Consider the following 25,065-nt stretch of genomic DNA (forward strand, 5'->3'; position numbering starts at 1 on the left):
AAAAATCCTGACTCTGCTCTAGTTAATAAAGTCATCAATAAAAATTTCCCTACACAGCAGGATTGCCAGGTCTGAAACCAGCCCCTCAACACCCACTGTTAATGCCTGAGAAAGATAGTACATGCTTATCTGCAGAAATAAATGCATTAAATAACCGGCTCTGAGGTGTCCCTAACACATTTTGCAGATCTGATCAAGGCAATAACCTGACCGAGACACAATTCTTGAGGAAGGAGCTTTGAGCAGGACCAAGGGCCCAGGAAAACAGTGCGCTCCTTTTTAATTACAGGAGCTGCAGAATTTCTCTCTTCCAGTCTCCAATGCAATTTAGCCAGCATCACCAGTGCCCTGAAGGTCAAGTGAAAATAATGAGCCTTCGACATTATTTCCTTATTAAGGAAAAAAACTCCTGTGAGTCTGCAGAGTTAAAAGGAGGCAAGCCTGGTCCTTGGAGACAAGCCTCCACAAGCAGTGGTGAACCTCAGGGGTTCACCCATCCGCAAGACAACCGGTCCCTGGTACAGCAGCTCCGGGAACAGCACCAACACGATGTGCTCTAATGCTGCCTGACATCTGGGCTCTGCTTAAAACTTGTCTCTGGCAGCAGTGGCCTCCTGCCCAGAGCTGCCTGGTGAGAGCCACAGGTGCTATGCCATCAGTGCCTCACAGGGCCATTTCAAGCGCCGGGTCTTTTTAAATACATCACCGACAGGCCTGGCCTTGGCAGCAGTAAACAACATTAATCTGTCTGCTTTAGTCGTAATTAATCTCCCCGGGGGTACATTTCCCACCACGGCAAAGCAAGTCAGTCCTCAACGCCGTCTAGAGAGATGTAACCGCCCTTAAATGTGGAAAATAACAGACCACGTGGCTGCAGGAGGCAGTTTTTGAGTGAACATTCATTCTGCTAAGAGTGGGGGGGATCTCTTCCCATCCTCACCATCCTTCCTTTTGGGGCCTGGATAACTTCCTTACCTCCTGCTCTGAGCTCCGGCTGTCCGCGGGCCATGGCCCTGGAGCAAAGATGATAAATGCTTAAAGATGCACTGAGGCAGCCCTGTGACGGGCAGACTGCAGGTGCTACCTGCTCACATTTTGGCCAAAGAAAAGAAGCTGGAAGCCCGAGGGCACGTTTGTCCCTTGTCCTGTCATCAGCTGTGGTCAGAGTGAGCACAGCTGCCCTCCCCTCAGGACAGCAAATGCAAACCAACTTCTCTCACACACATGTAATGCCGCACACAATATCCCACACAGCAACAGAGGTTGGACATGAGCTGCACTGTGTTTTCTGGGCTCCTGTTTCATCCTCCCATACAGTCAACAGGGTTTAATGCTTGGAAAATAAGGGAGGGTAGAGAACAGCAGCTCTGGGGAATCACTGCGCATCTCCATCACAGCACAAAACAGTCAATCCGTGCAGCCCACATCCAACCTGTCCCCAAAAGCAGGCACCTCTCTGGGAAAGGCAGAGGCTGGGGGCACAGGGAAGCCCCCCCGGGACGTCTTCTCAGAGCCATCGGGGCCAGGGACATCGCGCTCGCAGCACTCACTTCGTCCGGACGTCGAGGTCGTCGTGGCTGGAGTGGCACATCTCGCTGAAGCGGGAGACAAAGAAGTCGTAGCTGCGGTGGTAAGATGGGGTGTCCTCTTCGATGTTGGCAAACTTCACGAACTGGGAGAGAAGAAAGAGGGCGTCAGCTCAGACAACGAAAATATTCTTAAAATTCCTCTCCAGACCAGCAAACATCTGTGGGCTTCAGCAGTGTGACACAGGGCTCTTTGCTACAGCAGCTCGGTGTGTGCGCGGGATGACAAGTCAGGCTGCCCAGCTGCACCCAAGACGTGGGGTCCCCAAGGGGGAACGTGCCACTGCACAGCCCCACAGCTCCAGCAGCACCCAGGCCTGGCTGCAGATGCTGCAAACCTCACCGCAACCCCTAGAGGTCCCTGTAAAGGGCATTTAGGGGTGCAATGAGGCTCTGAGTTAGGGATCTCTAATATGCAGCACGCACTCGTAACAGGATAAATTTGCCCCCAGCTTCTTTCCATCCTCCCAGACAGCACAAAACCCAGCCAACATTTCCCAAACACTGCTGCAGGGGTGAAAACAGCCTTGGAAATGCCAGTGGAGAAACCAACTGCAAGCAGGTTCTTAACAACATCCCAGATCTCACCCGCAGCACCCAGCAGCACGAGGTCCCATCGCTCCCTTCCAGCATGGCCACGCCAACAGGCGTGGAGCTTGCCAGAAATGCCAGCTGACCAGCAGATCTGGCTTTTAAGCTTTCAGGGACAGAATTAAGGAGGAAGAAAGGATAAACATGTTTTCAAGCTTTCCTCTGAATTCCAAAACCTATTCATGAAAAGATGGGAACAAAGGGTCGGGCAGGAAGGGGGAACCTCAACTCATCCAGTGACGCTGACAGGGGCAGCTTTAAAAAAGGAAAAATAAATAAAACTTCAATAGCACAAGAGCTGCCACAAAATCCAAGGCATCAGCTTCTGGCTGGAACATACACAGCATTCAGCCTGTATCCATGCAACAGTGCCCGGTGCTGTGAACAGACGAGGTTTATCCTTGGCCTGAGACAAGCATCGTGCCAACGAGTCCCTGTGCTTTATCATCCCACTCAGAGCAAATCATAAGCAGCTGCTTGCCAAGACTTTGGGCAGAGAAAGCTGCTGGCTGCTTTTGTGCTCCTGTGCTGCATCTGCTTCAGCATGCTGGGACAGCTGAGGGTATTTGCATGGGCATGCAATGAAGGGAGAGGATGCTCCCTGTCCAAGCAATCCCCAAAACCACCCCAGGTGTTAACTGCTAGCCAGCAACACTGGGAGAGCAACGAAGCGGTGCCGATGCCGGTGCAGCCCCATTGCTTATGACAGCGTGGCACGAAGCTCTGCGGTCGCACCGAGCAATCCCACATCACTCAGGCAAGCTGTCCTGGGCCAAGGCATCAGGACCGCTAGGTTCCTCTTCCAACTGGGAGAACCTAACCTACCTCCACAGGGTTACCTGTCCACCTGGCATTTCGTAGGGTGCTCAGCACCCTCTGGAGATGCCACGCTGCACGGGAGCTCCTTCTTTACCCCAACCCTCTCTGCAGGCTTTTCTCACTTCTTGCTTTCTGCATTTGCTAGAAATGCATTTGCATCCAGCCCTGCCAGGACAGCAGCAGGCAAATGACCCACCGGTGCCCCTCCGCAGCTGGCAAAGCCAGTCCGCCCGTCCCAGCGCATCACACAGGCGCTGATTAGCATGCACTCGCTGCGCCGGGCTATTAATAACGTCAGCTGCAAAAGCTGGCTCTGTGCAAGGAAAGGAGCCAGCTCAGCCCTGCCAGGAACTGTTCCCAGAGTGCAGGGACTGGCTCCAGCTGATAAACTCCTCTTACTCACCAGAAAAATGCAGGGCTGTTATATAAGGAACCTCTGTACCAGGCAGCTCACAAAGTAGTTTTTTTAAGCTTATGACAACTCCACGTGCAACCGGAGGCAAGGGCAGGATTCAGAGTGAGGAGCAGTAACGGGGCTCCCTGAGGCAGCTCTGGAAGAGCCGTCCCAGGCATCCCGTGGCCAAGAAGCATCGTGAAATAAAGGAATGAAATGGCTTCTCTGCAGCCACTACCTGCAGGTATCAATCCTACACCCGTGCCAATGACAGCAGCTCGTTTCGTGCCATCGGGCAACCAAACAGGACCACCTCATCAGCGCTCCTTATTCTGAAGCTGTGGAGGCCCAGGGGATGCCAGCCCACCCATCCACGCCAGCAGCGCTCGTGGTTCAGCTCTCTGCCCCGAGGGCAGCTTCCCCGGCCGGCTGCCAGGCACAGCGAGCCCTGCTCGCCTCTGTCCTCAGGGGACAGACATCCTCGCGTGGTGCCACTATGCCCAGTGACACTGGATGCGGCACAGTGTTCACATCTGCCAACAGCTGGAGGCAGCTGCCTGCCGTCTCTGCATCCATTTTTCACCTGCAGCCTCCAGCAGAGCCCGAACTTGTCAAAAGCAGCCAAGAACAGAGAAAAGTCAGCCTCAAAGCCTCTCCTTCCTCCATCTATGGGACATTTTTAGGACTCTGCCACTTGCTCACAGGCTATTTCATTTTTCCAAGACTTGGCTGCTCCTACAAGAGTGCTACACCATGCAGCAATTAGGGGAGATACCCACACGGGTCCCGCTGCCAACCTGTGCCCAATGGCAAAAAGCAGCACCAGGACACATGGAAATGAATGACCCAGCAAGAGCTGGGCCGGCAGGAAAGGAGGCATCAATCCTTCAGGGAAAGTGACTTATTTTCACTAATGGGCATCGCATCCCAGTCGAAAGCTGCTCTGCAGCTTCACGCCGTATTTCCACTGAGAAAACAGTTTAAAACATTGAAATGCAACACTATTTCTGCTGTGGTTTGAAGGGGTGCGGGGCTGGGCAGCTCAGGGCTCCTGTGCTTGAAGCCAACAAGCTCCAACTGAAACATGGCTGGGACGAGCGGGGAGCAAGCGCAGGGGGAATGCGAGGAGGGTGGCTGCCTTGGAGAAGCAAAACAACGGCTGGCAAGGGATAACGCTGCCACCTATAAATACATCAGACATAAATACATCAGCAGAGGAACATCAAGGTGGGGGAAGAGCTGTTTAAATGAAAGATCAGTGTTGGTTCAAGGAAAAATAAAATGGGAATGACATCGAGCTGGAAATTAGATGGTTCCTACCCAAAGCGGGGAGGTTGCCCAGCAGCCTCCTAACAAGGATGAGAAACCAAAGTGGATTTAAGCTGCAGCTCCATATGTTCACCCCGGGGATTATCGGATGGGGTTATAGCGATCACGGGATGGTGGATTTTCGCTGCCGCCTCCAGCTCTGTGGCTGTGGAGCGCAGCGGGCTGGTCCTTGGGATCAGCCCCTCCGCAGCGCAACACCTTGGCTCTGTGTGAGGAGGGAGATGTGTTTCAGGCGAGATTTCACACCGCGGAGAATGACTCACTTGGAGCAGGTTTCTATAAACAACCTCCTCCCGCCTTTGCCATCAGCTCCGTTATTGTGAAGATTGCTTGAGACAGCACCCTCTAATTAAGCACGAGCCTGAGGCACATTCCTCATTAGCAGATATAGGAAGAAGTGTCTCATTATCATCACTCACTTTTCTATAAAAGCCCACAAGTTTTCTGTGCTATGTGCCCTCTGAATACTGCCACGCTTGAGAAGGCAAAAAACCCCAAAGCATCACTAAACCATCATTCCTGATCTGGACTCCTCATTAAAACACCTGCTCCTGATTCCTGACTGCAGTGACAGCAGCACTAAGGAAACACCTATCCGTGGTCCAGGACCATCTCTCCTCTCCACAGGTGCCTGAACACGGGAGGTTTGCAGACTGGAAACATGAGGCAGGGCTCTGTCTTGCCTTGACCCAATGCCTTCCACTTGAGGATGCCCGTGTTGGGGCCGGTACGCTGAAGCCTCTGCTGTGGCATCGTGAGCGTCTGCAGCGAGGGCTGTCCCCTCCCCAGCTCCATACCGGCAGCTCCCATGGAGGTGCAGCTCCATGCCATGTTCCAGTGGATTTAGGGCTCTGCTCAGGCACCAAGGACCTGAGGAGTGTCCAGAGAGCAGCCACGAATAGGGAGATGCTGGCTGAGTTGAGCTTTAAACCCTACCTCCACCCCAGGTCCCTCTGGACCCTGGGACAACCCCTGCATTTCCCGAACAGCTCAGGGGCTGGACAAGGGGATATTGCATGCGTTTGCAGGCAGGGCTGCGCTGCGACATAGGGTGTTTTCTTAGCAAGAGAACCAGCTGCTTGCCACTGGGACGGATCCAGGCAGCTCTGGCACGTCTCAAGAGGTTTGGACAGCAAGTGGAAGTGGCATCTCTCTGGTCTCCCATGGAGCTTGGGCCACCCTTGGGCAGAGGGATGCGGGTGCTGCCTGGAGACCCTGCTCCCATTGCAAGGGGCTTTCCCAGGCAGCCCCTGCAGCATATCCGAGGCTTACAGCAGCATCACCGCACCAAAATGCTATGGTAAGCTGTCGTCAGCAGCAGGTTTCAACTGAGGCATCAATCCTCCCTCTTCTCCAAGGGCTGTGGATTAATAGGTTTGCCAATGGGCAGCTCACATCGCTTTCAGCTGGGAGCAATTAGCTGCGAGGGAGAACGGGGCGTGAAAGGTCTCCGCTCGGCTGCCCGTGCCTCGGCGGAGGCATTTACAACCCCGTGTCCATGACCGTGCTGGTTCCTGGAGGAGAGAAGCATCGCAGGATGCAGTGCTACCCTGTCCGGGAGGCATCAGCAGAAACATTAATACCATCCCTCTCCCCATCGCACACGGCAGAGAATTAAAGCTTAGAGCTGAGCTCTCTATGCATTTCCCAGGTGCTTGAGAGAGCATCTACCCAGTTCACCCTCCTGTCCACAGAATGATCATCTCCATCTAAATCCCCTCTTAGAAAGAAGCAAGGACAGATGCTGCTTGTCCAAGCCAAGCTACCGGGCACTGGCAGAGCCCTCGCAAGCGTGGGAGTTAGGTACGCCCAGTGTTCCCAGTAAAAAACAGCAGAAAGGCCATGCACAAGTGGCTGCTGGCTGCGAGCCAGGATCAGCAGTTTGGATGCCGGGAGGATGTCACCTTCGTTCATCTGTGCTTCTCCTTTCCCCTTATTTTATGTCTGTGACCGACGCATCCCCAGTCCAGCTAAGCCATTTATTGCAAGCAGCAGCTCTGTTTAAGCCAGCCCTTTTCTGAATACAAATAGCTCCCAAAATCCATGCGGATCACCTCCTAAGTTAGACTATTGTCCGAAACTGCTGACAGCCTTCGTGTCCTCAGGCTCGTTTAGGAAAAGCTGAATTCAAGAGAGGGAAGGCATGGCAGCAGAGATCAGAGACCAGCGACTGGTCACAGACAGCAAACAGCAGGGACAGTGCACAGACAGCACAGCCAGGGTCTCAGAAACCTCACGCATGGCAGGACACACGAGGGGGGACACCATAAATCCTCCCCTGCAGCTGCTCCCCGTCCTTTCCCAACAAGATCTCCTGCCCTGGCACTGTGCAGAGACGCGGGGGTGACAGGCAGGGTGGAAAGCAGAGGACGGGGTCAGCAGGCTGCTGCCACCTCCCAGTGCTCTCCTACTCACCGAGTTGGTCCCCAGGATCTGCAGGTTGGGCTTCTCTGACTCCAGCAGCTTCGCCACCATCTTCAGGAAGCTCTCCACAAAGAGGTTGATGCTCTGGCAGTGGCAGGCCATGAGGAGCTGGTCCAGTGCCTCCATGGCAATACACACGTACCTGGGAGGGGGCAGAGGCCAGGGTCACTCCCCGACAGCAGCATGGGCCCGCGGCCATCCCTCCTCCTCCCCTCTCCCAAACCACCTGGGTGCCCACCAGCAAAACGCCAACCTCCTGCCCTGGCCAACCCAAGGAGAAAAATTTTTACACTCAAAATACCCTTGGGATATTTTTAGATGGTGTGGGCTGCTCCCAGCAAAGACCCAGCTGCCCCGGGACCAAGGCTGCCAGCAACACCTCACATCTCCCCCCGCACTGTTTGTGGGTTTCCCTTGCCCTGAACTGGTCTTTATATCCTGCGACAGAGCGCGGGGCTTTGTACAGGGTGGGCTCAGCATCACAGGCAACCGTTCTTGCAGACCCAGCTGGTCCTGGCCAGGGAGGAGGGACAGGATGAGAACACAGAATTAGACTGATGTGCTCCAGAAAAGCTGTGCTTAGATACACAATAAAGCAACCCTGCAAAGCATATTCACATCACCCCAGAAGTTCCCGGGGGGAGCGGGGTTTCCTCCAGAAGTGTACAGACCAGGATGCAGCACTGCCCACGCCAGGATTACCTCGTCCCCGATCCCTCCAGGGACGGGATTCTGCCACTCAGTATTGGCTCTGCATGCTGAAGAGGGACAGGGGAAGCCCAGAACCTGATTCAAACACAGCAGCAAGAGGGGACGCACCCGTGACGGGTCCCTGGGCCATGCAGAGGGCTTCCCTGAGCACAGCGCATCCCTTCGCCATCCCTCCCAACCAGGCTGAGCTCACCCACAGACTACCCTCTGGCAGCTGGCTTCGCTGCAAGCTGCCACAGTGCATCTTCCAGGCTATTTATTAAACCAGTCCTGTGACACTCCTGCCTCTGATTGATAGGAAGCTGGAAAACCTCGTGCCCAGCAATGAGTCCCAATCAGGTGCCCGTTACAGAGGCGGCCAGCTCATTATGCTGCAACTGAAGAATTTGTTGGGTGTTGCTTCATATTTCCAAGACAAATTGGACCAGTTGCTCGGGGTGGTTCTGCCGAAGTCTGTTCACAGGCTGGTCCTGCGGTGCTTTCTGCATTGACAGCATCTGGTTCATTACCAACGCAGTGGCCGGAGCCCCTGGGTGGCCTGCTTGTGCAATGACCACGCTGACCTCCAATTGCTGGTTGCCCACTGTGTGCATAAAGCCTACCGAAGAAGCAATCCCCAGCCTCCGACTACTCTGAGCAGATATTTATTCCAGCTGGAGTTGCCCAAAATACACAAAAAACTGAAATGGTGATTGCACTGAGTCTGACAGCTCCAGCTCTTCTTGCAGGACCTCTGAGGTATCCAAACACCTGACATGGACCTGGGACCTGGACACTGGTAACAAAACAAACTGTACAGCTCCTTACCACCTCCCTTTGACTCCTGCTCTCCATGCAGCTGTGAATCTGTATCACAGCAGCTCACATCAAGCCCAGATCTGCCACAGCCAAAAGCAGGAGGTGGCAAGCACAGATCTCTTTGCACTGAGCGCATTCCTCCTTTAACCTCCATTTTTCAAGCTCCTTGCACGGCCAGATTTGCAGCCTGGGTGGCGTACAGCAGCCACCAGCTTGTGCTGCAAGAGGGAAACCTGAAAGCACTGAGCTGGCCAGCAGCGAGGTGGGCAGGAGCTGCCCATCTACTTGTGCCAGCCCTGCCTGCAAGTTAAAGGGTAGCTGGGGAGGCAAACTGCCCTCTCGGGGAGAAAGAGGAGTCTGATAAACCCTGGACTTCCAGGTTCCAGTTGGTAAAACACAGCAAGATCGATCCCTTCTCCTGAGGCCCCAGAACTGTTGAAATCTGGCTCCAGTCTTGAGTATATTCTCTGGTGTGCTGTAACGTGGTTGAGCTCAGACTGCAGCCTGTACTTCAGACACCATTACAGCTCTTCCAGATACCGTGAAAATAAGAAGCCAACTATTCCTGGATCTGTGAGGCTCCTACCCATCTGTCAAACTGGGTTAAAACTGGCCCAGAGGGTAAAATGATATGAAGAGGTGACCAATGACCAGCATGAAGCATCAAGCTCCTTTCTTGTAGGAGACAAGGGTGAAAACAACTTCCCGTGGCCCAATATTATTGCAACAGCATGGCTTCTTTTTTGGGGACAACTGGACACAGGCCACCAAGAGGGAAAAGGGACACTTGTGGAGTTGTTACCTCCGACCTACGCCAACCATCCTCTTACAGATGGTGGGCTGCATCTCTGCAAACTCAAACAAGAGCACTTTCTCCTTTCAGCAATAAAAGTAACAAAAAGATGACACTCAACAGGCCTGAAATCAAGGCTATCTTCATCTTACACGCAGGAGACCGGTACCTACATGCTCAGCCGCTCTTTCAAAGCCCAGCTGTGTGTCTGCAGCGGGGCAAATCCTTCTGCTCCAGCCAACACTGACCTACAAACGAAAGGTTGATCCAAACCGATTTCAGGCATTTCAAAGTTAGACTTTGAAAATCAGCTAGTGCTCCAACCCAATTACATGCCTATATGCACAGGCAGTGGAGGAAGGAATATATTCCCCCCTCCACCCAGTGAGGCTTGTCATTAGATGTCAAAAAAATCTTTGAAAGCCTTTCTTTTCCCAACATAGCAAGCAGAGCCTGTTAACAGCCGCTTAACCACAGAACATCAGGCAGAGCTTTGAATGTCCTGTCACTCCCGATGACGGGTGATGCAGATGAGGCTTTGAAGGTTTTTCAACTTTAACACTTCTTAGGCAGGCTGCTGGCTTCTCTTCCCCCAGGATAAGAGGCAGACTGAAGTTCGCACCACGAAGCTGAGCCGTGTTTGTCTGCCGCGGCTTTGTTCAGGAGGCAACAAGAATCAATCCAGGAACTCTTTCAAAGGGAAGGAGCCCTCCCATGCTCCCCCAGCATTTCTAATCAGGGCAGTCAGCTATTTCCAGGCAGGTGCTGCTCTCCTTGCAGTAAACATGGCAAAGCCTTGCTGGAAGCGATGCGGGGAGGGAAGACGAAGGGATGGGGCCCAGCCAGGACCACACAGGTAAGTCGGACAGAGCAAACACAGCAGTCCCCATCCAGCCCAACGCATCCCCATCATGTGGTCTCTGGAAAAGCGTCAGAGCGCTGCCCCTAATCCTTGCTCCCGCTTCTGCCACGTCACCATAACTCAATAGAGATGTGCATGGGGTACAACACACCCAAGCTTGTCACAAATAACTCCCAGCAAGCTGCAGCCAAGGCCACCCTGTTTAGCTGCTTGCCCACACCTAGTCAGACTTCCATCTGGCTCTGGAAGAGCCACGGTAGGCTTTTAAAAGCCAGGAGGTTGCCACAGGCTCCTGATGATGGCCTGGAGGGATGATGGCAGTCCTGTTGCTGGGGACAAACACCATACACACGCAGACTCCTCAGGCATGGACAGCACGATGCCAGGGAAATGCTACATGGCTCCCAGCTTGCCTGGTCCCTTGCAACTTTGCAGGGAGTTTGCACATCCCTGCATGCTCCCATGTCTCACTTTCGGAGGCAGAACATGCTCAGGTCTCTGCAGCACGCTCGTAGCTTCAGGACACCTTGGAGCGTGCAGGAGCTGTGTGCCCCACACATTCTCCCCCTTCTCTGAGCCCCTGCTACTATCTAGTGGTCCATCGTTATGCCAGTCACTGGGGTGGCTGAAACAGCCTCCCAGTCCTTACCCATATCGATGCCGGCTCACATCTCGGATTAGCCGCTCAGAGAGGTAGGCACCGATGCGATCCAGCTTCTCTGGGGCAGACAGAGCGTAAAATGTCAGCTTCTCCATGTTGGTCTTCACCAGACCATCCTGAAAGACAGCAGTGCAGGGCGTCACGGCCTCACACCCAGAACCGGCAAACACCAGGAGCATCTCTGCAGCAAACCTTGGCAGCGATACCAGAGGTCTGGAGCACTCCAGTCCCGTCCCAGTGCTTCCCCACACCTTGTACACAAAGGAAGGCAAATGAGGATTGCATTTAGCCTCAGCTGAGGGCTCTCTGATGCACCACAGCCAGGGGTGACCCCAGTGCAAGCCTCCATTGAGCACCCCACACTGTAAATACAGTGAGAACTGTTTGCCAGCCCCTAGCAATGCCCCAGCACCGAGGGGGATAGGGGCAGACAGGGACATCAACACCTCCACACTACTGAGGCCAAACAACACAAGCGTGCCAAGCTGCCAGCCCCAATCCCCCGCAGCCTGGAAAACTGCGGTGCTTCCTCCTCTCCGCATAGCTCGGCAGCAGCCTCCTCTCTTGTTCAGCTTTGCTGCCAGCGCCATGACAAAACAGGCGCTCACCGCCTCCCTGGGTAATCCCAGCCCTGCTACCCCCAGCCGGGAACCCCTCTTCCACTGCCTTCGCATCTCAGCTGTGAGAAGTAGACAAAGAGACCGGATTTGGGATGCTCCAGGAGCAGCTGGCAGGGCATCCCCCATCTCTAATTCAGGGAGGCAGCAAGCAGGGAACCAGCTTCCCCGCATCCTGGAATCATAAGCAGCTTTTGAGCTCGAAAGCCTGGCTGAGGCCCCAAGAGACCCCCACTCTTAGAAGCCGCTTTCCTTATCCTGCAAAGAGAAGGATGTACGCCTTCAGGTCCTCTCCCCTATCCTCCCATCCATCCGTCCTCAGCATCTTCCCGGCACCTTTGGGAAAGGAAGCCTGTCCCTCCAGGCCGTTGTGGCTTGGAGGAGCTGCTTCTGTATTTCTGCTCACAAACGGGCTTTAAAGGAAAATCCAACCCTCCAGGCACGGTGGTATGGAGTCAAAGCATCGCCCGCCTCCCAGGAGCCATTTCTGGGCAGGTTACACCGCATCCCTGCAACCTGAGCTGCAGGAGAGCCACGACACGGTGCAGCATGGAGCTTCGGCGCGTGAAGCAGTGCCTCGTTTACCTCTGGGTCCTCAGGGAAGATGTTGTCGACGAGTCTTTTGTAGCGAGGACGCAGGGCACCGCAGCAGCCGCACACACCTGGAAGAGAGAAGACAGAGCCAGTCAGCAGGGACAAAATCCTCAGCTCCAGGGCAAAGCCCTGTGTGGAGGTGCCTTTGGTGGAAAACATATCCTTGGATTCAGTGGGGAAGCCCGGGAAGAGGACAGGGCACCAAGCTGACAACATCCCAGAGTTTTTGCAGGCAAAAAAAACAAGGGAAGAAAACCACAGCTGAGAGGCAGGGAATTGGCTGGTGACCAGCATCATTTGACGTAGGACTGCAGGGTTATCTGCTTTTCTCACCCAAGAAAACAGCCCCCAGAGACCAAGATGTCCAAAGTTCCCCTAAATCTGTGCCGTTCTCTCTCTCAAGATCCTCTTTTGCAGCTCCTCAGACCAAGACCTCTTTCCTCCAACCACTCACCCGAGGACACACTACTTACACCCTGCCCCACGCTCCCCATGGAGCCGGCAGCGATAAAGAGAGCACAGACTGCTGGAGACAGCAAGAGAGAAAAAGAAGAGAAAGCATCTTATACAGGCTGTGAAAGGAAAATGCATTTTCCCATTTGTAGCCCCAAAGCTGAGCTGCTGAGCAACACCAAAACCACCTTCGATTGCCCCCCTACCTTTGGGCTGCTGGACCGTGGTCCCTCTCCCCCAAGGAGGGCACCAAGCGACCTGGTGTTCTGCAGGACACCGACACGACCATACCCAGCCTCTCTTTTTGAGGGGCCTCAGCAGGTTGTCCCTGATGCACAAGCTGTGCCCCATGCAGCCTCTCCGAGAGCCAAAACCCCTCGCAGCGGCAACTCCGCAGGCAGGCATCAGCCTCGTCCCAACTCAGAGCAAAGCAATTAGCCCTAGCTGCTAAATACCCCAAACGTGGCTGCGATCCCCTGCTCTGCTTTTGGGGAGCTGCCGAGGGAGGAAGGGATCGTTTGCAACCTGGATATTTCTCCCTGTGCCATATGCTGTTTCTCAGGGCTGCAGCACACGCTCCGCAGCAGCCAGGGACCCCTCCGTCTTCGCCTGGGGGATGGCCGGCGTTCCAGGTGGGCTCTCGAGCATCCATCGTGCTCCCCCACGCACCAAGCACGGGGACGGCTGCAGCACCAGAGAGTTCAGCATCCGTGGGCAACGCCACCCCGATGCATGCCCCTGCGTAAAGCTGTACCAGCGCTGCCCTGCCTACCAGCCACTGATGAATATCTGCAGTTTGTTTATTTAAAAAAGGGGAAAAAAAAAAAAAAAAAGAGATTGCTGGAGGCGCTACCCTCCCCAGTGCCGCTCTGAGGGCTCTGCACGCCAGCATTCCCCTGCTCCCGCACAATGCATTTTTTCCCCGGGGCCTGGCGTTACTCGGACGCTGCACCCCACGGAGGAGACCGGTGTCAGCCACCCCAAAGCACCGGCCTTTGCGAGCCCGGGGAAGCGTGAGTAATTTGGGGCTGCTTTTTGGCAACCGCCGCCGAGAAGCAGAAGCCGGGGGGACAAAGGCTGCGCCGGTGGGAGCCGGCGACCGCTCCCGCTGGAACGCATGAGCTCACGCCTGCTCGCGCCAGCTCCCGGCACTGGCACGGCTCGCTTCCTGCGATGTGCTCGCTCGCTTCCCGAGCGCTTCGCCTCCGACGCTCGCGACGGGGGAGGCAGCCCGCGCCCACCCCACCTGAAAGCTGTCGCTTGCGTTGGGGTCCCCTTTGGCGTCCCCAGGCCCACCGTTCCCAGCAACGCTGCGGTGGCAAAGAGCTCCTTCCACCTCTCGCGCTCTCCCTGCAAACCCCTCCGCACCTTCCCACTATCCAATATTTTATTTCTAAGTCTCCTGTCTGCTGCTCTCCCTCCTCCCTTCTCAGCTGCCTTTGATCGATTTTGCTCTTTTTCCAAAGTACCTTTAATCTGGCCCCTTAATAAATTCTCGTTTGCCATTCACACAAACGAGCGTCCGATGATCTCCTGAATCCTCTTAATAAATTCCCCTCGCCCGGGACAGCCGAGGCAGTGTGACTTATCCCAACTTGCCGGGCCACGCGTCCCTGCCGGCGTCTCAGCACGGGCCATGAGCTCTCCCTGTAAAACAGCTGGAGAGTTTCCCTGTAAGCGAACCCATTAGCCAAGAAGCCAGGTCCCCTCCACCTCCTGCAGCCTCCTCGGCAATTCTCTCACCTCCAGAAATGTGACTTTAGAGTATTTTCAGGATTAATGCATATTCCTAGCCCTGGGAAAGGAGCAAAGAGACCGGCCGTGTTCGCAACCCACCACCCTCATCCTGATGAATGAAACTGAAGAGCAGACGCAGCACGGATCCCATCAATAATAACTGCGTAATTAAATCTAATGCCTTCCCTCTCACCTAACACAACCTCTTCTTCCAGAAGTAGGAGATTTTTAAGGCCTCACCTAAAGAAAGCAGCAGCGGGAGACAGACAAAGACCCAAAGTGCCTGCCAGGAGAGGGGACCAGGTGACCCATCAGTCCCACGGGGCAGGAGGACGAACACGCTCCAGACGGGGAAGGCAGGGAGGTTGCTCAACCCAAAGCCACGTCAGGTCACCGGTGGGCAGGATCCCACACGGCCCAGCAGAAGGACAGGCCCTCCTACAGCGCAGTGTCTCTGGGTGAGACTCTCTGATGTCTCGTAAGAGGGCTGAGCTCCCCGCAGCAGGGCACTGAAAGGGTCTCTCTTACTCTGCTTACGTGAAACCCAGAGAAACTTTCCTGCCCCAAACCCCTGCCGTCTGTCAGTTTTGCCCAGCCCACACATACACAGGCACAGACAGGGAGACCATAAATCCTTAAAAAAGCAGAGTAAAAATGACACGGACCTTGAAGAAAGAGGAAGATTTTCTCTTGTTTTATTTCCCCCCCTCCAAGGGCTCTCCAGAGAGCGACAAACCCAAGCCTGGTCCTGATGCCAGGGCTGAAAACAGCCCTGTGTTTGGTCTATACGGGACCCCCCCAGACCCTCGCAGCACCAAACCCTAACGCTGGGGCGAGCAACAACCCCCCAACAAGGCTCTCAGCCAGACATTCCTTCTTCCAGACACCAGTGTCCTTTAGCACCCACCACGCCGACCCCATGCACCTTGCACCCTCGCACCAGCACCGCAGCCACGGCTCCAGCCCCAAGCAAGGCGCCGACAGGCAGCATCCCGCCGCGAGGACAAAACCCCGCAGCCGCAACGCACTCCTCCGGTCCAGGCTGGCACAAGGTATTTAAAAAATAGAAAGATGACACTGAAGGTCACCGGCAGCCAGAGCGGCTTCCCCCTCCCAGGAGATCCAAGCCAGCATCCCAGGGAAAAGCAAAGTGGGGAGAAGGTACCTGCTCCGGCCACGTGCAGCATCTCCCAGGAGCAGGCAGGGCCAGCGGCACAGAGCCGCAGAGCGGGGCCAAGAGCCCACGTTGTCAAAGCCATCACGTTCGGAGCAAACCGGGGGGCTCGGGGTGCCGGGTATCGCTCTCTTCCTTGCCAAGCAGTAGCCGGTGCCGGCCCAGCGGCAGCATCGCTGCAGGGGTTGCTCAGCCGAGCAGGGAGCAGCCGTTTAAATAAATAAGGGAGCTTTCAGCACGGCTGCTGAGTCACCGAGGCGGCTCTGATGGCAGCTGGGAACGGTGCTGGCTTTGCTCTGCCGGCGTCTGCACCAGTACGCGGGGGCGGCTGGGGAGCTGGGCATTTCGGAGGGCCCCGAAGCGGGGGACAGGGGCGATTTTTCAAGGTCCCTTGAGCCCAAAGCTCTCCCATTTGGCACATGGAGCATTGCTCGTTTGTGGGCAGCGCTGACAAGGGGGGGAGGCTCAGCGGGTCGGAGCTGACACCCCGAAACAGCACCCAGGGATGTGACAGACACACAAGCGTGGACCCGCACGGTGCGTCACGCTCTCCTCCTGCTGGCAGCCCGCCGCTGTCGGAACCAAGGACGTGGATTTTCTTAAAGATCAGGTAAAGCGAGGCATGGAGAAACGTGACTCAACCCTCTCCCTATGGAAGGAATAAGGTGGGAAACCCAGGAGCAGCATCAGCTCCTGCGGCTCCCCATGATACGTGTGTCCCCGCCGTCTTGCACCCACCTGGGGCACCCCAGTGGCATTTATTTTATTGGGCTCTTCGCCGCCGCGGCTGAGAGTGAATCTGTGCTCTCGCCGGGGGGCAAAGTGAGCCAAAAGGGCCTTTTGCTTTGATAGCTCAGCTCCAAGAAAGTCAATCTAATTGGGGATAATTACAGTCTTTCAGTCCCAGCGACTGCGGCTTGCTAGCATAACCCCCACTTAGCTGCTCTGATGCTGGTATGAGCCCCGAGGCTTTCGGATAAACTCATTGCATGCGATTCCAGGAGCGGGGTTCACTGGTACCGGCTGTAACTGGGGTTGTTGGGATCGAGTGCGGCCAGGTGAGAATGGCACACAGGCCCAGCTCACCTCCCGAAATGACCACGCACTCTCCCACCAGTGCTCTGACCTTGAGCCTTTCCTTGTTAATCCCCTCCCCTCTCCCCATTTTAATGGCATCCTGGCAATAAGCACGGCTGGAAAACCTTATGGCCATATTATTCGAGGCCTGGAATTTACTTAATAAGGGCACTCCAACTGATTGCAAATAAATCTTAATTAAATCACGCAAAATCCCTCATTAAACCTAATATCCCGTGAAGGTCGCTCTCTTAACCCCAAGCAAAAACACCGTCCTGAAGGTAGGGGTTGTACACCAGCCCAGCGTTGTCTTCCCCCGAGCCCCACACCGAACCGGAGACCTTTCCCTAATCTGCTTAGCAAAAGCTCATTTATGCAGCCGATGTGAGAGTCTCCTTCATACCCACCCTCTGACTCCCTCAGCACTTTGGCACCTGGTGGGTGAGCCTGCCTGGGGAAAAGGATGAAATCTTCCTGCTACGCTTTAGAAATGTCACTGAGCAATATTCAAGTTGGCCCAGCAATCCATCAGTCCTATTTTCCATCCACCCCGGGGTGGGCAAGGGGATGCAGTGAGGAGCCCCAGCCCATGGGAAGGGGAAAAAAAACCATCAGGAAAGGCAAGAAACAAGCAATGCTGGCAGAGAGAAGGGACAGACTCTGTGCTGCAAGGGATGGCGGGCACTGAAAGAGATGTAGGGCACTGCTTGCAGACCCCCTCCTCCCCAAAAGCCATTCCAGGGGAAAGCCTGCAGCCATAAGCAAGCACGGCTGTGAGCTCCCCTGAGGGAAAGGCTTGCTCAGGCGCTCCTCTGAGCTTCTGCCACCAATTTAAGAGGCAGGAAAACCTATACTAAAAATCCAGCTTCTGTGCCAGCCAGCCCCCATTTGCCTCCGCACCCCCACGGAGCAAGGGCAGATCCCGATGTAAATCAGCACAACCCCCTGGGCCAGCAGTGGTGTAAAGCAAGCCAGTAAATCTCTCCCTAATCGCGTTTAAGAGAGCCAAACGCACTGGGCATCGATTAAAACCGCTGCCCAACGCCCTCCTCGCAGTGTGCCATGCCGGGAACAGGGTGAGGACTGCAAGGTGCCCCCTGCCCTGGGAGGGGGAGGCAACGGCAGCCCCCAAGCTGGGAGGGGAGGCAGATCGAGCAGTTCAGATCAGCCTGGTGCAAAGAATAGCTTGGCAAAGAGAAGCCATGAAAAGATGGGGTACCTTGGGTGGTTGCATTAGACCTCTACCACCTTCAGGGGCGGAGGAAGAAGCGGGGAGGTGGCCAAATCCAGCTCGCCCCTGCAGCTCTGTAATTCAGAGCAATGTCCTGATGTTAATTAATAGTTCCTGACCTTCCTGAACTGTTCGGGTGCCACGACTTGTTCCCTTTGCTGCTCGTTAATCGCCGCTCATCCAAGTGTCCTTCGGTAAGAGTCAGCATCTGCAAAGGGGGTGTTATAAAAGCTGACAGCTCATCTGCGAGCAGAGACGCTTTTGAGGACGCTGCAGAAGACCCAAACTTCCAAGGGCAGCACAAGCCAGCGCTGATCACAGGGAGCCACGTCTCTTGGTGCCGGCACGAAGGGACAGAGAAATATTTCGAGGCACAGACAGCGAAACATTTCGAGGCACCAACAGCAAAGGAAGAGTGGAGACGCCTGGGACCGGCGAGCCAAGGCTGCTCCTGACAGGACGTATTTCTCTTGTCGCTGAGCGGGATGGACGGGAGCATGCCGGAGATGGAAACGCTCTCCCAGACATCGCCCGCAGCCCGCTCAGAGCCGTCGGCGCAAAGCCTTTTAGCTCAGCAATTAAATTCGCAGCTTCCCCCTGGCACTCCTCCACGCGCCGCTCTCGCCTCGCTTCCACCGACGCAGCCGGGGCTCGTCGGGGCAGACACCGCAGCCGGGGCGGGGGGCAAAGCAGCTCCACGCAGAGCCCCAGCGTACGACCCTGTGCCTGGGCTCCCCCAGCCCGTGCAGGGACCCCCCCCAAACAGGAGCTGCTCCAGAGGCCGAATCCACGCTGGTGCCAGCTTGTCTGAATCCCACCTGAATTTGCCCAAACACGCTCCCTCCCATCTCCCCCCCTTCCAAATGCCGACAGCTCGAGGCACGCGGGCATCAAATCCAGCTTTAACAACTCCGTGGCGAGCGGTGGGACATAAATCAGCCCCGCTGCCAGCTTACACCAGCGATGGATTTGGCCCTCCATTATTTACACTTCGCTGCTCGGCCGAGCCTGCCACTCCGACACCGCAGCGCGCGCGCAAAGCTTCAATAGCGGCCAGATTAATTAATATTTCACAGCGGTGATTAGACTCGGGCATTAAGACCACACCGGCCCTTTTGCATGCAGGGGAAACCACCCATTAAGGGTAGAGCTGCGCACCGGGAGGTTTGCATTACATACCTGGCACGCCAGCAGTGCCAATTCGAGGGGAGAAGAAGGGGAGTTAAGCGCCTTAATGGGTGCCTGGTTTCATTACACAACCCGTGGCAGAGAAAAAAGCTGGGGGGAGGAAAGAGCTTAAACAGCAGGAAATTCACTCAAACTCTGGCCTCGACGCAGCTCCTCAATGCGAGACGTCCACCGGTTGTCGCGTGGACGTGGTGTGTCTGGTCCGGACCACGTAGGTGGGGAAGCTCCGACGGAGGCTGGGGGTCCACCCAGCATCAGGGCCAGCCTCTGAAACCTGCTTAATTAAGAGCCGGGTTCATTTTGCAAGCCCAGGGCCTTGCCCCACGCAGCGCAGAGCCGGATGTGATGGAATGGCCAAGGACAGGGAAGGCTTGCAAGTTTGAAAGGTTTTTAGAGAAGAAAAACACATACAACCCTCCCACCCTGTTTTGCACATTCAACAAAAAACACAAGAAGGACCTTCGTGAGATGCTGACCACACACGTTTCTGTGGTTTCTTATTTCCCCAAGATAGGCTCCATCAAAGCCTACAGACAGTTTTAGCTTTTGGCAGAAAACCTGACTGAACACCCTCATTTACAGAGAGACAGAAACGTGATGGGACTGGCTACAGTCCGGTAGCTACTTTTCCTTTCTCCAGTCCCTGCGGAGGGGGAGCAACTCCAGTCCCCAAGGCAGAGCGACCTGCGACAGAGCTACAGCGCTGCAAAGGGTTCAGCCAAGAGCGGAGCATCTCTAGAAGTCCATTTTCTTGTGCAATTACTGATTGCGCAAGCAATTACCCGAGCCCTTAAGTGGCCAGGCTTGATGAGGTTTGAGGTGAGCAACGCCAGCTCCTGGCCTGGCACAATCCCCTCTAGCAGAGGGGTGCCCATCTTCACTGCACGGGTCAAATCCTGCCCGCGCATGGCAATGCCGTCTGGAAATGCACCAGGAAAAAAGCCCTGGACTCTGCCACGGCCATCGAGGTTTAACACAAACCCATAAAGAGCGGTGGCTGGGTGACTTGGGAAAGCCCCCAGCGCTGCTGGCACCACAAATAGCCCCTTTTCCTCTATGAGCGCTGAATTAATTTGCAGATCATTTAGTTAAAAAGCATAGAAGAAAAAGCCCCCCCCAAAAAGCTTAATTGCATTTCACATTCCCCTGCTGAACCATCCAGTCCCACCGAGCGCTATTTATTTAGCGCAAAACCTATCCGCTTGTGAGGCTGCTGGCTGTGACTCAGTGGCACGCTGGCAGCCCCAGACGGCTCGCAGGGACCTTGCTGGCGCCCACCACCGACAACGCCTCTTCCCCGGGTAGCCGAAAAACCTCATTTCCCCTGCTCCAGCTGCTGTTAAAAAAAAAAAAAAAAAGGGAACCTTCTCTATTTCCAGCTCCGCTGGCGTGGGAGGAGACAGCTCGTGCCGGGGTGACCAGAAAGCAAAGCGAGGGAGTGTGGAGGAAACAAACTGCGGTGAGCGGCTGCGGGGCTGGACGGTTGGCATACGGCTCCCAAAGGCATGCTGCTGCAGCTCTGACACACACTGCCTTCCCAGCAGCTGCCAAAAGTAGGGGGGGGATTTGCAGACAAGCCCCACTGGGAACCCCCCATGGAAATGTCAACCCCATCCCATCTCCGCAGCCCCATTGCTCCCCGCTCTCCCTACTGCCATGCCCCTGTTCCTGGAGTGCTTTCAGCCCAACGAGCTCACTCTGCCTTTTGCACATATTTCTGAATTAAAGCCCAGCCTCCTGGAGACGGCACTGAAGCAGGAAGGTTGCCGGCGGCTGGGTACACAAAGCACTGGGCTTCTCCTGCAGCCGGGGCCGTGGCACAGCTCCCGAGCGTGGGGCAACCATGCTCTCCTGCCAGCCAAAGCCTGACAGCAGCAGCCCATCTCCTGTGGTGCAAAATCTCCCGTGGAGCAGCTAATCCCCAAGCCAGGCTCAGGACAGCGAACTCCCACGGGCAACGGGGACATCAACCTGAAGGCTCGGCTCACAAAATTGCGTTTTGCGCGACCCCAGCCACCCGGGCCAAGTGCCGGCACAGCTGGGGTGAAAGCTTGGCTCCCCCATTTTCACCGGTGACTGCAAAAGGAAACCGAAACCGGGCTGAAAACGGGTGCAGATCCCCAGCAGCCCTGCCCCACGTGCACAGCCACCACCACGGCCCCACGCCACAAGCCAGGGGTGCCAGGCACGGCCATGCCGCGCACGCCGCTCTTGCCTTCGCACACGCAAACACCAGCTCAGCGCAAGATGCCAGCGCTGCAGGATTAGAGGGGATGCAAAGGGTGGCCCGTGCCCCCCATGCTGCCCCTCTGACCACCTCCCAGGGAGACAGCAGGTCTCCCCCATAACGAAGCAAGTGTCCCGCACCGCTTCGTCCTGTCCACGGAGAAAAAACCATCCCCAGTCACCCATCTAATCCTTCCCCCAGGCCAAGAGACAGTTAAAAGAGAGATTAAAAAGATACCAATAATCCTGTGCATTCCTAATGCACCTTTCATCCGAAGTATCCCACAGAGCTTTCCAGCTCCTGGATGCTTTCCAGGACCACGAGCCGCAGCAATGCCTGGCCATGAGCGCTACCGGGGAAGGGACCAAGCCTGGCTTTTGTCCTCAAAGTCACATTCAGGTCCCCAGAGCTGCTCTGCCCTTCCCCACCCTAAGGAATTGCAGGCTATTTCGGAGCAGGGGCTTCCCCAAGATGCTAGGTAACCTGTGGGTAAGCGGAGCTGTGGCCCGATGTGGCATTGCCATTCCCGGTGGGCAGGACAGGCTGGCCACCGAGCCAGGATCCCAAGGGACAATCAGAGCACGTCACACCCCTCCGGCCAGATCATTAACCTGGCACTGGGGGGGCTGGCGGGGCTCTCGGGGACCCACGGCTCAGCTCTCCCCCAGGTTTGCAGAGGGGCTGGGGTCCCCTGCAGTTCCCAAGCAGAGAGGATTATTACGTGCTCCAGGCTGCTGCAAATTGCTCGGATGATGACAACAGCTCCCCGCAAATTCCTGCTTGCAAGCAGCACAAACTGCCAAAAGAAAATCCCCCCCCAAAATCAGCCCAAGCCCCAGTGTGGATGCAAAAGCCCTGAGCGAGGCGGGGGGGCAGCTCAGACGGAAAGGGCACTGGCGCGAGCATTTGGGCATCGGGGACAGCTGTCCTGCAACGAGAGCATCACTGCCAGCCCACACCAGACGGAAGGGTCCTGTGGTCAGAGGGGGCGAGGAACCTCGGCGTGGGGGGGGGCTGCAGAGGGGCCGTGTCCCCGGGGCACTACAGCAGCCGTCACCACAGGCTGCCACAGCCGCGGAGGGGAGGGAAGCATCCCCCTCGTTTTTGCGGGTGGAAAAATACCAGCTGGGAGACCTGAATGACTCAACGGAGGCCACGGAGGAGTCAGCACTGTGACGAGGAGAGGAAAGGAACGGAACCCATGCGTCCTGCCTCAGCTTCCCTCTTCCTGGCCCCACTAGGTAGAAACCCGCTCCCCAAGCCCACCAGCTCCGCTCCTTTCCCCCCAGAAGCCAGGTGCTGCATCCCAATGCATCTCAGGACCTCCCCCGGTACGCACCCCATCGAGCCCCAAAACAAGCACCTCATCACCCAAGGTGGGGGGGGGCCGGCACCCTGCCCACCCATCTCCCTCCTGCCGCATCCCACCGTGCACTCACCCCTGGCACCGCAGCACCTCGCAGAGAGGGGGGGCTCGGCCAGCAGCACCAAAGACACCCTGCAGCCCTCGGGGTGGGCTGGGACCCCCCCAAGGAAGGGCAGCGGTCAGGGGCTCCCTCCTCCGTTGCGCTCGCCCTGCGCTGACAGCCCAGGGAAGGATGCTCGGGAAGCGAGGATTTAAGAGCCACCCAGCCACCACCACCACCCCCCCCCCAGCCCTTCCCAAAAGCTCCCAGCAGCTTAGCGCAGCCCGCTGCCCCGGGTGGAGGGGGGGGGGACACCGCCAGCTGCTCCGCCAGCTGCTCCCCATTACGCACGTGGCATCACCCCGCCGCGCTTGCCGGCCGGGGACACGGAGCCCCGTATGTCCGCACTGCACAGGGAGGGTGTGACAAGCCCCCAGTGACAGCACGGGGGTCAATGGTGGGGGACGGCGATCCCCAGACACCTCAAGGTGTGGGGGCCTATATGGGATCGGGGTCTGCCCTATGCCAGGGATCAGGCAGCTCCCCGGTATTGCAAGGACGTGGTCATATATACAACCAAGGTCCCCCGTGATCCTGGGGTGGGGGGGGGGGGGTGACAACTGGCCCCCCCAAGTAACCAGGTGGAGCTGAAAAGCCCTATGTAGCACCCAAGGCTTCCGCACCCCACGGACTGGGTGATCCGCCAGCAGTATGGGGGTCACTGGTCCTATAGAGAAGCAAGGTCCTCCCAGCCCTGGGGAGCAGGTGACCCCAGGAACCCGCGTTGGGGGGGGGGCAGCTAACAGACTGTGTTCCCCCAGGAAGGGGGCCATGCCCCGGCGACAGAGGGGGCATTTGCGGCCCTTTATGGGACCACGGTGTGCGTCCCAGCCCCAAAGAGGGGACACCCTCCAGAAACTGGGGGGATGCACAGCCCTCTAAAAGACCAAGGCCCCCCCCCAAACCCAAAGAGGGGTCACCTGCACTAACTAGGGAGGTGCGCGGCTCTGTGTAGGACCAAGGTGCCCCCAAACCCAAAAAGAGGATGACCTCCTACTAACTCAGGGGGCACGCCGCTCTGCAAAAGACCAGGGTCCCCTCAACCCCAAAGAGGGGTCACCCCCCAGTAAAGGGGGAGTGCGCAGCTCTATACAGGACAGAGGTCCCCCCCACCCCAAAGAGGGGATACCTCTCAGTAACTGGGGGGGGGGGGGGGGGGGGGGGGTGCACAGCCCTATAAAGAACGACGTCCCCCCCCGACCCCAAAAGGGGTGAGCCCCTAACCGAGCCCCGGGGGGGGGACACGACGACACGACCCCACGTCCCCGGGAAGCGGGGCACACGGACGGCCCCGATCCCGGCCCAGGCCCGGCGCCGCCCCACCGGGCTCGTCCCCGCGTGTCTCTGTGTGTCTGTGTGTGTGCCCCCCCCCGCCCCCGCCGCGGCGGGCACTCACCGTACATGGCCGCTGCCGTCGGCCCGGCTCGGCGCGGCTGCAGGCGCCGATACCCGGCCGGGCTCTGCCCCACCGAACGGCGCCCGCCCGGGGGCGGCACCGGGAGCGGCGGCGGGGGCGGGGGCGGGGGGGGGGGGGCGGGAACGGCAGCGGCGGCTCCTCCCGCCGGCACGGCCGCAGAGCCCGCCCGCGCCCCGCCCGGCACGGCCCGGCACGGCACGGACCCTGCGGCACCGGCTGTCCCCCCCCCCCCCGCCCCGGTGTGTGCGTGTGCGCCCCGGACCACCTCTGCATCCATCACGGTGCTTCCCCCCCCCCCGCCGGGCATCCCGCCCCACGCTGCGCACCCCACAGCACCCAGCCCAGGCTGCCCCCCCCCCCCCCCACCACACCCCACCCGGGGCATGGTCCCACGGCCGGGAGCACGAGCCTGGCAGGGGGTAAAGCCACGGGCGGTAGCGGCTCTGCCCCTTGCGCCTTTGGGGTCTGCCAGCCAGCCGGGATCCGCTCGGTTCCCCCCCACACCCCGTAACACACCGGTGAGCCCCCAGCATCCTTCCTCCGTGGGGTGGACAGCCCCGAGCCCCATTTGAGGACCCCAGACCCTAGCAGAGAGGTTTCCTTCGAGACCCTGCGGTGCCCCGTGCTCGCTATTTGCCATCGCTCATCCTGGGAACAAGCACCCCGGAGCGTTACGCCAAGCCACTTTCCCCCGTGGAGCGTGTGCTCCCCGCTTCCCGCTGCCGGCCCTGTGGACCACCGGCCCTGGCATCTGCGGCCACCTGAGTGGCAACCGTGAACACCGCGGCCTTTCCCTGCACCAGCCGCTGCCAGCCCGGCCAGGTGGGAGCTGCACCAGGTTCCCAAAATGCATAGGTGTGCTGCTGCCGGCAGCAAGGGTTGCAGGGGGACGGCGCAGGAAATGCAGACAGATCCA

At 57.2% G+C, this 25,065-nt stretch overlaps 1 protein-coding gene across 4 annotated transcripts in view; it reads right to left on the bottom strand.

Moving 5' to 3' along the window:
- The window catches only part of EFR3B (EFR3 homolog B), a 41,948-nt gene extending 17,696 nt beyond the window's left edge, over positions 1-24,252 (bottom strand). Inside the window, exons 1-5 of one of the 4 annotated variants that reach the window (XM_052809757.1) lie at positions 24,129-24,252; positions 12,171-12,247; positions 10,957-11,084; positions 7,135-7,285; positions 1,551-1,672 (exon numbers count right to left, since the gene is read on the bottom strand). In XM_052809757.1, coding sequence (XP_052665717.1) covers positions 1,551-1,672; positions 7,135-7,285; positions 10,957-11,084; positions 12,171-12,247; positions 24,129-24,135 — 485 coding nt within the window. In that variant the 5' untranslated portion in view covers positions 24,136-24,252. Of the gene's footprint in view, positions 1-1,550; positions 1,673-7,134; positions 7,286-10,956; positions 11,085-12,170; positions 12,248-15,534; positions 15,718-22,705; positions 22,864-24,128 lie in introns of those variants that run through there. The other 3 variants (XM_052809758.1, XM_052809755.1, XM_052809756.1) reach the window with 3 other exon arrangements.
- Positions 24,253-25,065: the final 813 nt, after the last annotated feature.

This window comes from Harpia harpyja, chromosome 15 (genome assembly GCF_026419915.1).
Source record: "Harpia harpyja isolate bHarHar1 chromosome 15, bHarHar1 primary haplotype, whole genome shotgun sequence".
NCBI classification, from domain to species: domain Eukaryota; kingdom Metazoa; phylum Chordata; class Aves; order Accipitriformes; family Accipitridae; genus Harpia; species Harpia harpyja.